The sequence below is a fragment of the Triticum aestivum genome, chromosome 4A (genome assembly GCF_018294505.1).
Source record: "Triticum aestivum cultivar Chinese Spring chromosome 4A, IWGSC CS RefSeq v2.1, whole genome shotgun sequence".
In the NCBI taxonomy this organism is placed as follows: domain Eukaryota; kingdom Viridiplantae; phylum Streptophyta; class Magnoliopsida; order Poales; family Poaceae; genus Triticum; species Triticum aestivum.
In genome coordinates, this window is record NC_057803.1 from 716,735,844 (window position 1) to 716,748,765 (window position 12,922).

Below are 12,922 nucleotides of genomic sequence, written 5' to 3' on the forward strand. Positions count from 1 at the left end.
GTCTTATGTCCCACACCATTTGGTGATGATATGGAGCAAGAGCATGACGCAACTTATCAACAAGGAATCGCTTAGTGAAGTTGAATCCATCTTGAGTCTTGTCACATTCACATGACTCAATGTCGGTGGTGAGAGTCATGAGACGCTCAAGTAGTTGCTTGGGAGATTCACCTTTCTCCATACAAAAGTTTTGCAATTGACCCTTGGCAATTTCATTGAGCAAGCCGGAGAGTGGAAGTACCGGTCTTGGTCCTCACAATGCTATCCCATAATTCCTTGGCAGTTGTGATATGTATATATGGTCTCCTTTGCATGTAAGTCATACCTCTTCTTATGCACATGGTTGTTGTGCCGTTCACATTCTTGTCATAAACCTCTCTTGGAGTAAGATTCTTCGGGTCAACAGCTTGGTAGCCATACTCCAAGATCTCCAACATCTCATCATTTCCATATCGAAGATGATCCTGCAGAGCAACTCTCCACAAAGCAAAATCGGTAGTGTCATCAAGTAAAGGAAGTTTGCCTTGAGGGTTATACTTAGGTTTCTCTATTTGAGGTCTTGCATAAAGCCGAGGAACACTGGAATGTTCATTACTAGGAGGTTGTTGGCCAAGTGAGGGAGTAGGCATGTTGGCCTCGAGGTTGCACCACCAGAAAGTGGTGCAAGCATCATGGATAGTGGCTATCCTCATTTGGACCAAGGCCTCAAGAAAGGCATCATGCTCCTCCTTTTTCTTAGCAAGAGCTCATTCCAGATCCTCTGAAGTGAAGGGCTTGGCTTCCGTGGAAGCCCCGCCCATACTCTTCGGATCTGCAACAAGGGGAGTCCCATCGGGGTTCATCTCGCTCTAGGATGGTTAAGCCGAAAGAATATAGCACGAGGCTCTGATACCAATTGAAAGGATCAAGATAGACCTAGAGGGGGGTGAATAGGTACAATTACAAATTTTAATTGTTACTTAGCAATTTTAGGCAATAATGCGGAATATGAAGTTGAGCCTAACAATTGCAAGAGTGAAGCTATGAGCAAAGCAAGGTAAACAAGTAACACAAGTAAGATAGTAAGCAAGCTCAATATGATATAACTAAAGACTAAGAGACAAGTAACAAGAAGTAGGGAGTTAGGGTTAGGGATAACCGCAACTCCAAAGGCGAGGATGTATGCCGATGTTCACTTCCTTGGAGGGAAGCTACGTCACCAGCGTTGGTTTATCGCCTATTTTCCTGAATTTGTGCTCGCCTCACCGTTTTACATAACTACAACTACATCACCAGGAACGGCGTCACGGTGAGGCGAGCACAAATTCAACGCATTAAGTGGCACATGTTTCCTGAATGGCCATGTCTATTTATGTGGTTTGAACAACTATGCATGCATTTTGCCACAAGGATTACGTGGATCATTTCTTTCCTATCACATTGATTTCATCAGGAAAATTCGGGGGATCTGGAGGAGATTCAAGGTCTTGGATAGCATCGAATACTTCCAAAAAAATAGGAATTCTATAGGATGTTGAGGGGTAGACATGTCGCCTTCTTGATCTTTATTTGCTCTTTTCATTTTCATGATGTTGAATTACCGAGGACTGAGTCATGGGTGGCAGTGCTAGTGCTTTCTCTATGTCTCATTGTACTTTTGATTTCCTGAAATTTTGTGAAATATTGAAGGATATCTTGGAACGACGAAGTTCCCAATCTTCATGGTATATGATAGGACACCGGCTGTTGAAGGTGCTCATTGCCTCGTATAGAATGATAATATCCCATTAGTTTTTGCTATGTTTTGCTCATGTTGATTATGATGACATTGTTTTGAATATTCTATCCGTGTGGATAGAAAAAGGAGATGATTTGGTATGCCCTTCTTGAAGAGGACAGAGCCTGCTTGCAATTCAAGCTTTGCTCCATGGTGTGTGATTTAGGACGACAAAGTTGAAGTTTGGGTTGTCATAATTTTTTTTTCAGTTTAGACCAATTATTATTAAAACATCTATCTATCTATCTATACCTATACCTATACCTATACCTATGCCTATACCTATACCTATACCTATATAATATATAACATAATATATATATATATATATATATCTCTACCTACTAATAAACCAGCGATTGCTTCTGGTCGTCCGGCGTTAGTACTTTTGCAAAACAGTCCCTGTACTTTTGGGTAATCAACCCGCAGTCCACGATTAAGTGAACAACATTTCGCTCAGCATGTTTTACATAAAAACACCTCATATTTTACATAATCAGCCCGCAGTCCATCAGTATCTCTTTCCTCCTGAGTCCGAGCGAGATGGGGCCGCTATGCAGACGACGTCGGGCGCGGCGGCGGCGATCTCCGGCCAGATCCGGTCGGGGAGGCGAGGCAGGGGCCAGATCCTATTCAGAGGACGGCGTGGAGGCGATCTACGAGGCACGGGAGGAGGTCAGGCGGCGGGGCTTGAACTCCAGCAAGCCCCCTTTTGATGGATGGGGCCGCCCACATCGCTAGCGACTCCTCGGAGGACGACAGGGCCTCCTCCTCCGCGTCCTCTACCGGTTCGGCCTCCTGGCGCTCCCAGCTGCACAAGTGGATTCACCTGCGGCGGCGCCGGCGCCGGCGCCCGTTGTCCGCTCGGAGAGGAGAGGGCGGTGAAGCCAACGGCAAGGGCGACGGTGACGACGTGCAGGACCTCGCGCTGCCGCTGGGGAGATGTCCTTCGCGGCGGTTCTCGCCCAGGTGAGCGTCTCCTCGGGTTTGGCCACTGCTCTTGTTCCTTAATTGGTAGGCGGCCCAAAGATTCGATTTTTCCGCTCCTTGTGCGGTTCTGTGGATTAGTGTCTTGCTTCATGGTCCCTCCATTGCTAATTGAACTACGGCCGGCGGCTAGCTGATGTGGTGGCCGGTCTCTGGCTCGCGAGCGTCGTGGTGCTCGAAAACTCAAATCCCTTGAGTGGTGCAAACTCCGCATCATGGACGACAGGTCGAGCGCCCGCAACAGCCAGCCGTCATACAACCCATGCGGAAGAAGACGATTGTCTTTCCGTGGTTGGTGAAGGGGCTGGTGTCATCGTGCCTGTCAGCGTAGTTGTTGTTCTGAGAATTTCCATGATAAGCAAGCAGTGAATCTGTCTTGGCTGCAGATAAAAACTGTTGCAGCGGTATATGGATTCAGAAGTGACGAGTGCCCATGATTATGTTGCAGTACATGCCTTTGGAAAACCATGGCCAGTGTTGTTTCCACCGGACCGGGTCCTCTCTCCGCTGTTCTGATCTAATGTCGACTGTGTGCCGTTGGCTTTCCGTGCACAAGGTCCTACCGGCGGCATTGGGCACCACGTGGGAAGCGGAAGGAGGAGCCGCAACTCTCCATGCAAGCTCGGGTCAATGTCATCGCAAGTTCCGTGCTCGACGTTGCTGTTCAATGTCGCCTCAGCTGATTTCGCCCGCCGTCCGCCCGATGCTCCACACTTTGCCGTAACTCAATCTGCCAGTTCTCCGCTTGAGGTACGTACTGAAGCTAACCTGGCAAGAGGCAGGCATGGGAGGCATGATTGTTGCTGAAGCGGAACTCATGAATGTCTCACGTCATGTGGTTCTGTGCTATTCTTAATCTTCTTCTCTGAAGTGTGTAGTTTCAGTTCCACATCAAATGTGTTGCGCTTGCAGTGCGTACCAATGTACAGTTTACCGATGTGTATATATGCGGAGTCGATGGAAAACATTGAAGCCAGTAGTTGTATACCTATTTCAAAAATCAGCAAGTGGTTAGTAACATTCTACATCAAGGTATTACAGAGAGAAAGGAGTATCTCCTATTTTATTTTTGTGGGATTGAGAGCAATTTAGAAACTTATGAAAATATAGGAATCATTCTCACTTTAATCTCCAGTGCTCTTGTTTTGCTTCATTTATCATGCATTATGCATGTCATATGTTCCCACAAATGCCTGGCAGAAGCACAACTTTCATAGGGAACGTAGAATGGTCACTTTGGTAGCAGGGCAGATGCACGTTCCCAGTGTATATGTAAAATTATATGCATATCTAGCCATAGAAATACATGCATCTGAACCGCATCGGACATAGTGTCGGACTGTCAGCCTAAAATATTCCTCTTTATATCATTCTCTATTTCTGTGAATATGCAAATATAAGTGCCATGTATGTGCTTGTGGAACTTTTGCTGTAAAATTTCACTCTTCTTTACGAAAAGTAGGTTGAAGAAAGTTTTGATTTTTCTTGGATAGGTTATCATATGACAGAACGTCTGGGGTGAAAGCTAAGCTACTTCCAATGGTAAGAATTGAAATCTGGATGAAACCTCCATTATTTGTTTTATATATTTTTAGATACATGAGAGAACTAATGATATTTTTAGACTGTAGAACAACCCTTTCAAGGATTCTCTCTCTATGAGCATATATATTGCCTCAGCTTATATCCATTGCCGCACGCATGGGCGTGTCAGTAGCATTACTTTGATAACATGTCTATATCACTGTAATGTTGGACATAAGTTCTGCTACATCCAAACAAGCTTATCTGATTTCCAAGAAGAGTAAAAAAATCTTTAGTAATTTCCTGGATTTTGCTTATATCACTGTAATGTTGGACAATAAGTTCTTAATACATTTGGAGCATCTACTCTCTGGTAAGGAGTCATGGGGAAGTCTATATTTTTAGTTGACATTGTAAATAATTTTAATGCCCACAATTTTTTTTCTTGTTTCTTTTCAGGTCCCAAATGAGAAGGCAAGAAGGTATCAGGTGTATGAGAAGACCCCCGCACATGCCCATTCCATTCTCTATGAAGTCAAAAGTTTCCCACTGAATATATTTGGTACTAAAATGGTCGTTATGTCAGCATGACGATCGTGTGCCTATTGTTGGCTCCTAATTCTTTAGGATTATTTGATTTGTTTGATTCATTCTGTTCATATTTATGCAGCAACAAAAACAGTCAAGATCAGGGTGTGTGAGGGTTAAACATGTTAATTTATGTGGCATCAAGCTATGTATGTTAATAGCATGATCTACTTTTCTTTTGCTTTGCAGAATCATTCTCGACACTGGAGATATACGCTAATCCTCTAGCTTTGCTAATTTTATCTTTTGATTTCATTTCGGTGGTGGAGTATTGCACCTCATTCACGGTTGTAGATGTGTGTCAAGATATCAAATCATCTGTCTTTTAGGTCAACGGCATGCCCAAGGTGGTTCACCCCTAGATTTAAATGACTCTAAAGTCCATGGTCCACCTAATAAAGATAGAAATAATTATGTTGGTAAGGTGGGTTAAACCCAACTTAAGCTCACACTGTTTTTATGTTCTCTTACACCTGCAGGTATTATTAAACAATATCCTAACTGAATATCAAACACATTGCTGGCTACATGATATGTAAAGTAAAATGTATGTTGCTACTAAAATTTATATCCGAATGATGGTGGCCATTATCTATTTTTAAGCAAACATATCTCCCAAGTTTGACAAAGGTTTCCTTCATACTTCGATCAATATTTTCCTCCATTCTTGAATATAGCTATTTGTAATGTTCCTTTAGTTGAATTCTGGAAGGATTTGGTACAATAACATTACTTTCACATTGTCACTGGAGGTGAGGGTTACATTATTTTGTGATGTTTGTAAGAGTTTTATATAAGAAGTGACACGTGGAGCTGGTTTTGCGAAATGTGAAACATCTAACAATTATCACTAAGTTTGAATTCACACCAATTTTCCATGTTGCATTCATGGCAAACTCCAATCAGAGCAATGGCGTGGCCATTGGAGTAGATTTATGTGTAATGCTATCTTCTGCCATTTGTTATGTTTGTTAGAGTTGGATACAAAAAGTGGCGCGTACTAGCACGCCGGAATAGGTTTTTTGATATTTTTTGCCCGTTGCAACGCACGGGCATTTGTACTATATATACATATATATATATATATATATATATATATTATATATATATATATATATATATATATATATATACTAATAAAGCACGGAGTGCTTCTGGTCGTACGTCGTGGCAATTTTACAGAAAGGCCCCTCCAATTTTGAGAATTCAACCCGCGGTCCTGTTTTAAGTGGGTATTAAAAAATGGTTCGCTGTTTGCAAAAACACCCGTGCATTAGTTACAATTGTACCCACGCGCCTTAATTAAACTGCTTCACCACCGGGCACCACCGCCGCTTGTCCATTTGCGTTCTCCACCGCCGGGCATGGGCGGCCACTTGCCGCCGGCATCCACGCTGCAGGAGCCAAGGAAGGGGTCGGCCTACTGGTTTGCCGGCGCTGAAGAGGCTCGTGGCAGGGAGCTCCTCTCCTCTGCTTCGAGCGCGAGGCGGCTGAAGCGCTCAGGCTGCAGAACTGCGGGGCGGGGACCGAAGGGTGGCGCGGTGCTGGATGGGATTTGGTGCAGGTCTCTAGCGAGATGGGGATGGCGTGGAGGGGGTCTGGACGCCGGCGGGTCCTTGGCCGATGGCGCTCGGGCATCGGGCGGCCATGGCCGTCTCTCTAGAGAAAAATAAAAGACAGAGAGAGCTCTTAGAGAAAAGAAGAACGGGAGAGAGAAGCGAGATGGAGGAAGAAAGGGAGGGCTCACCGGTGCGCGGCTTGGCCGGAGACGCTCGGCAGCGAGCTGAAGAAAGGGAAGCAGTCGTGGGGCTCCTGGTTCCTGCGAAGTGCGAGCGTCGACATGTTGCTCCGGGGCTGCGGGCCGTGGGCGACGCCGTGCTCGCGCGCGAGACCGCCCCGTGTCTGATTTGGAGGGGGAGGGGGCAGCGAAGGCGGTGCTCGAGCTTGCGACGGCGGCCTCGAGCGGGAGGAGTGACAGAGCCGATCTGATCTGAAAAACCAGAAGAAAAAAAGGGCCGAGAGTGGCCGTCGGTGCTGGAGCGACGGCGGCCGCCGGTGGAGCGCGAGATCCGCCGGCGTGCAGAGGTGGTGGGGTGTGCGGGAGATGCGCAGGGGGAGGATCCTGGCGGCAGCGGCGGCGTGTCTTAGGGGAGATTGGATTGTTATGTGACGAGAAAATGTGGAGATAAGTTTGCGACGGCAGATTCCATAGGACGCGTGGAGTCTGGTTTCTTCTAGACGAGCTGCCGTGTGTCAGCTAGCTAGCCCACGTTGACGATTAAAATCTCTGAGTCCATCACGACGCGTGTTAGCATGCTGAATTACATTTTGTTTTAAGGTTCAATTTTACTCTGTTTAGAGCAACTCCACCACAGTGATCTAAACGGACGCATGATGCGTCCATTTTTGTCTGTTGGGTCGGCCGGAGCGGACGTCTATGTCGGTTTTTCGTTTGGGTCGGCCAATGCGCGTCAATGATAGTTGATCCATTTCTAATATGTCTGTTCTGACATTTCGTCAAACATGTAGCAGGCAGGGGAGCTTACAGCGCGCGAGGCGGCCGGCGGGCGAGCTCGAGCCCTACGGCGGGGGCGGCATGGCAAGCGTGGCGAGCGCGAGGTCGGGCGCGGCTGGGTGAGACGAGGGTGGCACGGCGAGCGTGGTGAGCATGGCGCGGCGAGCACGAGGCCGGGCGTGGTCGCGTGATACCGGGTGCTGCCAGGCGTGGCGAGTCGATGCCGGGCTTAGCGTCGCCTGCGGGGACTAGCATCGGGCGGGTGTAGCTCCGGCGGGGGATGGGCGCCGGGCGCGGAGTAGCTCCTACGAGAACGGGCGCCGGCATGGAGGAGCGTGGCGCGGGACGAGTGCCCGTTGCCTTTGCGCCGGCAGGGACGAGCTCCTACACGCGACGCGAGCCAGCGGGAACGGGCACAGGCGGGAACACAGCAAAAAACATATATACTTGCACGTCCAGTAAACTAAATACAAAATAAATTGTCTTGGGGCACTATTGATCCCGGTTCATATAAGTGCATAATCTAGGCACTATTGATCCCGATTCATACAAGTGCATAATGAATCATCGCCGCCAAAACACAGGTATTTACGTGTCATGGCAATAGAGTCTTTAGTTAATCTTAATAAAACTATTATTCCGGATCAGGAAAAGGATGTGGTATGAAGAAAACTTGACAACCATCTTATACACACTTTTTATCTCAAACATTAATGATATGAAAGAATAACAACAATTATATCTAGGTAAAATTACTTTCTGCATGCACAATATTTTTATTGTCTGGTGGTAGTACAATAATTAATCTAGCACCCCAAAGAGTCTTATTGTTAATTGATCTATCATTTTTGCCATCGTCAAACTTCACCTCCTCCCCAACCCGATTAACGAAAATTGATGTTTGCTGAAGCATGTCAATTTTTATTGTCTCGTTGCAACGCATGGATATGTTAGGTTAATAATAAATGAGCTATTGCTTCTGGCGGTACGTCATCAAAACTGCTCTCAAAGTTATAAAATATTACCCTCCGATGCTACCTATAAGTGATAAAAAACAATTCACACAGGGAAGACATAGCGCGCCTGTTTGAGCCGGCCCATGTCCGGAAAACCTATTTTTCAAATTTACTTTTTTTTTCATTTTCTTCTTTCGTATTTGTCATTTTTTCTACTTTAAATAATTTGGAACTTCAAAAAAGTTTTGAAAATTATAAAAACGCAAATTTTGAAACAAAATGTTTAATAATTTATAAATATTTGTGGATTCAGATAAATTTCACAATTTTTTAAAAATGTTCACATATTAAAAAAAACCACAATTTTAAAAAATATGTTCGCGAAGTCAAAATATGTTCATGATTTTTAATAAAAGTTGTTTTATTAAAAAATGTTAGTGAAATTGGACAAACGTTCACCAATTCAAAAAATATTCATGCATTGCAAACTATCATAAAATTTTAAAAATAGTTTGTGACTTAAAAAATAATTATTACTTCATAAAATGTTCTTTATTTCAAAAAATGATCATGCATTTTAGAAAAATGTTTGTTAAATCAAAAAAATGTCACGAATTTCAAAATTGTTCCACCAATTTCCAAAAAAATATTCGCCTATTCAATAAAAATGTTTTATGAAATGTTCAAAATCTATAAAGATGTTCAAATGTTCATGGTTTTAGAAAATGTTTTTTTGCAGATAGTGTAAAATGTTCATGAATTCAAAAATGTTCATGATTTTAGAAAATGTTCAAAATCTATAAAGATGTTCAAGAATTTGGAAAAGGTTCACGATTTCAGACATGTTCACGATTTTAGAAAACATTCATGATTTTCAAAAAATGTTCACGATTTGACAAAAATGAGAGTGATGGTGTATCTCGGTGATGCAGCAAAATATGGTCATGGCAATTGAAGATTATGAAATTTTTTTCTCCCGTTGCAACGCACGGGCCATTTTGCTAGTGTGTATATATATATATATATATATATATATATATATATATATATATATATATGTATGTATAAAGCGGCTATCGTTTCTGGTCGTCCGTCATTAAAATTACCCTCTAAGTTGATAAAAATTACCCACTAATGCCATCCATAAGTAGAAAAACGATTCAAGTTTTCGGACCAAAAATCACCGCCTCCTTGGTGGTCATATAGTGGCGCGACGAGAATAACGTACATAACAATGTCGAGCGGACTGGAAGGCTGACCTCTCCCGTAGCGAGGAGACCACAGTTCGACTCCCAGTTTCCACAATTTTTGTAATTCTTTTCTCACGCATGTCCTACCCATGTAAAGGGCTTTACTCCCCTGTTTTTTTTTCATTTTACTTTTTTTGTCTTTTCTTTTCTCATTTTGTTTTCTTTCTTATTTTGGGATTTCAATATTTTAAAAGTTGCAAGTTTTCAAAAAAAATGTTTGAGATATCATAAAAATATATGTGAATTCAAAAATGTTTACAAAATCATAAAAAAATTGCAGATTCAAAAAATGTTGGTGTTTTTGCAAAACTGTTCACAGAATTATAAAAAAACCCAATTTGGAAAAAATGGTCGGGAAATAAAATCATGTTCATGATTTTGAAATATGGATCGTGTATTCAAAACATATTCGGGAATCTGAAAAAAATGTCCATTCACAAAAATAAAAATAAAAATTTGTTCCCCAATTTTTTTATACCTATACTAATTTGTGACTCCCTAAAAATTCCCACATTAATCAATAATTAGGAACCGTTAATCTCGTGGGACCAAATTATTATGGTGTAGATCTCTCGCAAAAAGAAAAAAAACTGATGGATATCTCCCACCTTTTTTTTACGGAAAAAGTAGAGGATATCTCCCACCTTAATTGGAAATAATCCGAAAAAAGATCAAACATTGATCTGAGGGACGCAAGTTATTACGCCTCAGAAACCATTGAAATAAATAAATAAATTATTGAAAAGCAATAGACAACGTACTAGAAACCAACTCTTTTTCCCCACGCCCTAAGAATAATCGTAAAACAAAAGTACACACCTGCGTGTGTGGAGAAACACGATAGGGAACCAAGTTTTTTTTTTGCTAAAATATCCCTTGATTATTTCCTGAAAACGTGCAAAGCAGAAACTCCCTTAAATAACCATGCCTTGATTATTCTCCTAAAAACGTGCAAGCCACAAACTTCCTATCCGGAAATTTACACCCAAAAAATCTCACGCCTTTGCATAGAAATAGATTATTTTGCGTGTTCTCTCCACCCTACAAAAATAGACAGGTACATGCGAGAACCGTTGCAGTCTGCCAAACTTCTTGATTCTGTTGGGAAACTTGGGCCTTAGATGGAACAGGTCATTGGCCCATTATAGACCAAGTCCCTCCATTTAACGTTAAAGTGGGCATTTATCCACCTCTAGATAGATAAAGAGGAGAGCACACTGTGTATGTACAGTTGATGTTAATTAATAAAGAAAGACTTCCCTCTACTTCTCTGTGTATGATCGACTACGACGTTCGTTCCCGCTTCGATACCCTGAACCGGACTCGCCGGCATGAGTTGCGGAACACGTTATCAGCACGCTTCGCTCCTTCAACTCTCCATCAAGCCTGCGTCAAGCCTGCATCGAGCAGGCGTTCGTCGATCTCTCGGAGATATGGATCCGAAATTCCTTCTTAAAAATGGATTCCCCATGTCATTGTGATTCCGTCTTTGCCATCTCATATTTTTCGGATTAGTTTTATCTATGATGTGGATTTTTCTTGCGAGATCGCGGCGGACCTGATGTCGCCCGCCAATGCGTATCGATCTCGCATAAGAGAAATTTGTTGACTACAATGTAGAGAGACGGTGCAAGTACGTGCTTCCGATGAGCACGGCACCGCCACGATGCACGGATGTGTATGTGTCGTCTTGGTGTTCATGCCGTTCCGATGACATACGAACAACACAGACGAGTTCGTCTTCCCGAGCCTGTACGCACCATTCCAATGATGTTACATCGTGCATAGGCGCCACACGCCGCTGGCATCGTCCGTTGTGGCTGCCTATTGCACACCACGCGCCGCCGTATAGGGCCGTGGCCGTGGCCGTGGGTGGCGTCTTTGCCGTCTAACGCATGCCGCCCAGCCAATTGCTGCGCGCTGCTGACCGTCGCGCACCACGCCTCCGTGTCCCGCTACGGCTGAAGCCCGTCACGCCCGCAGATGGCCGCGGACGTGCACTGCCGCAACCACGCCGACATGGCCCTGCTGGCCGCTGCGTGCATCGCCGCAGTGTGCGTCGTCTGCTCGTCAAGCACAGCCATCGCCGCGTGCATGCGCGTGTGGCGCACCACCGCCACGCGCTGATCACTTCGCCCAGCTGGCGCATGGCCGTTGCCGCGTGCGTCGCTATGCCGCCTCGCCAGCTACCGTTGATCGGCTCTGCCGGCCACCACTGCGCCAGGCTCCGGGCAGCCGCGAGCTAGTACCGACCACCACACGCTGGTCATCACCGCGCCACGAACGCAGTCCGACCGACGCCGTGCATTTCCATGCCGGCCGTCGGCCGCTCGCGTGCTGGATCGGCCGCATCGTGAGGGCCACGTAACCACCGTCGTGCGGGCCGCCAGCGTTACCAGATGGGGCGCGCGTGCTGCGCGAACCGCCCGGGCCTCGGGCCCCACCAACAGTCGCCGCCGCCACTGTTCGGGCGCTAGGAGGAGCCCTAGTGTCGCCTCCCTGGTGGGCAGTGCAGTGGTGGGCCGGTTAATGGGCCATGGTAGGCTGGGCGGTACGAGCCGTTACCCTCTAAAAAAAGGGGTGTTGCGCACGGTATTAGATGGCATGTTTCATTAACGGGATGGAGCGAAAATGTTGTTGCACGCGCGTATTTTCTTTTGAGCCCCTGTAGTCCTCCGTCTTTATACGCAACTTTATCCCTGTTGAATTATTTTGCGTGTAAAGAGCTGGACGTGTCAGTTGTAGCAAAAAAGACAATTTCAGGCATAAAAGAGTCTCGGGAATTTGATTTTAGGGCTAATTTTTTGCGTCCAGGATACGCTTAACATGCTATTTTAATGGACATGCTTTTATCATATGTTTTTACTGTTGTAAATTAATTGTTGCCTACTTTTAATCGCTATGTAATACATATATTTAGCATGTTATAAATATCGGAACGTCACTTTTGATGAATAAAATGTATCATCATCGCTTTTACGTCATGGATTACCCGATGTAAGCCCTTGATAGTGGCCGATGGCCGGAATCAATAAACCGGGAGTCCATTGAGTTGGTAAATAAGTGGTTCGACTACCTCCCCGCGCATTCAACATGGAGATCATCCTCGGGTCCGAGTGACTCTAGAGGGTGATATGCTTGTGGACCCAGATGGTCCTCGCCACTCCTAGGGTGAATGCGCGGACAGTATATGGGCTAGGGTAGCCCAGCTTCTCATTCAACGTGGAGGTTGTCCCTGAGTCTGAATGACTCGGTGTGAAAGTTTTGGAGACCCAGATGGTCCCCACCACACCTAGGGTGAATGCCCGGTTGCTGCACTTTCTTCAACTCCACCTCCATGGTACCC

The 12,922-nt window shown here is 44.9% G+C and overlaps 2 protein-coding genes across 2 annotated transcripts; one reads left to right on the plus strand and one right to left on the minus strand.

Moving 5' to 3' along the window:
• The first annotated feature begins 2,109 nt into the window (after positions 1-2,109).
• On the plus strand, positions 2,110-4,858 carry LOC123088312 (uncharacterized). Its single transcript, XM_044510505.1, has 3 exons — positions 2,110-2,725; positions 4,237-4,285; positions 4,727-4,858. The coding sequence occupies exons 1-3, from the start codon at positions 2,472-2,474 to the stop codon at positions 4,856-4,858; spliced, it is 435 nt and encodes a 144-aa protein (XP_044366440.1). The 5' UTR covers positions 2,110-2,471.
• A 1,217-nt stretch (positions 4,859-6,075) lies between these two features.
• On the minus strand, positions 6,076-7,697 carry LOC123084387 (uncharacterized). The gene is made up of 3 exons (XM_044506017.1): positions 7,565-7,697; positions 6,603-7,098; positions 6,076-6,514 (listed from the first exon to the last, which is right to left on the minus strand). Exons 1-3 carry the CDS (start codon positions 7,695-7,697, stop codon positions 6,424-6,426), a joined length of 720 nt encoding a protein of 239 aa, XP_044361952.1. The 3' UTR covers positions 6,076-6,423.
• Positions 7,698-12,922: the final 5,225 nt, after the last annotated feature.

Coding starts and splice junctions, on each gene's coding strand:
- LOC123088312 (XM_044510505.1), top strand. CDS start 2,472: ATGGATGGGGCCGCCCACATCGCTAGCGACTCCTCGGAGGACGACAGG. Junction 2,726..4,236: donor TCGCGGCGGTTCTCGCCCAG/GTGAGCGTCTCC, acceptor TTTCTTGGATAG/GTTATCATATGACAGAACGT. Junction 4,286..4,726: donor AAGCTAAGCTACTTCCAATG/GTAAGAATTGAA, acceptor GTTTCTTTTCAG/GTCCCAAATGAGAAGGCAAG.
- LOC123084387 (XM_044506017.1), bottom strand. CDS start 7,697: ATGCCGGCGCCCGTTCTCGTAGGAGCTACTCCGCGCCCGGCGCCCATC. Junction 7,099..7,564: donor GCCACGCCTGGCAGCACCCG/GTATCACGCGAC, acceptor GACACACGGCAG/CTCGTCTAGAAGAAACCAGA. Junction 6,515..6,602: donor TCCGGCCAAGCCGCGCACCG/GTGAGCCCTCCC, acceptor ATTTTTCTCTAG/AGAGACGGCCATGGCCGCCC.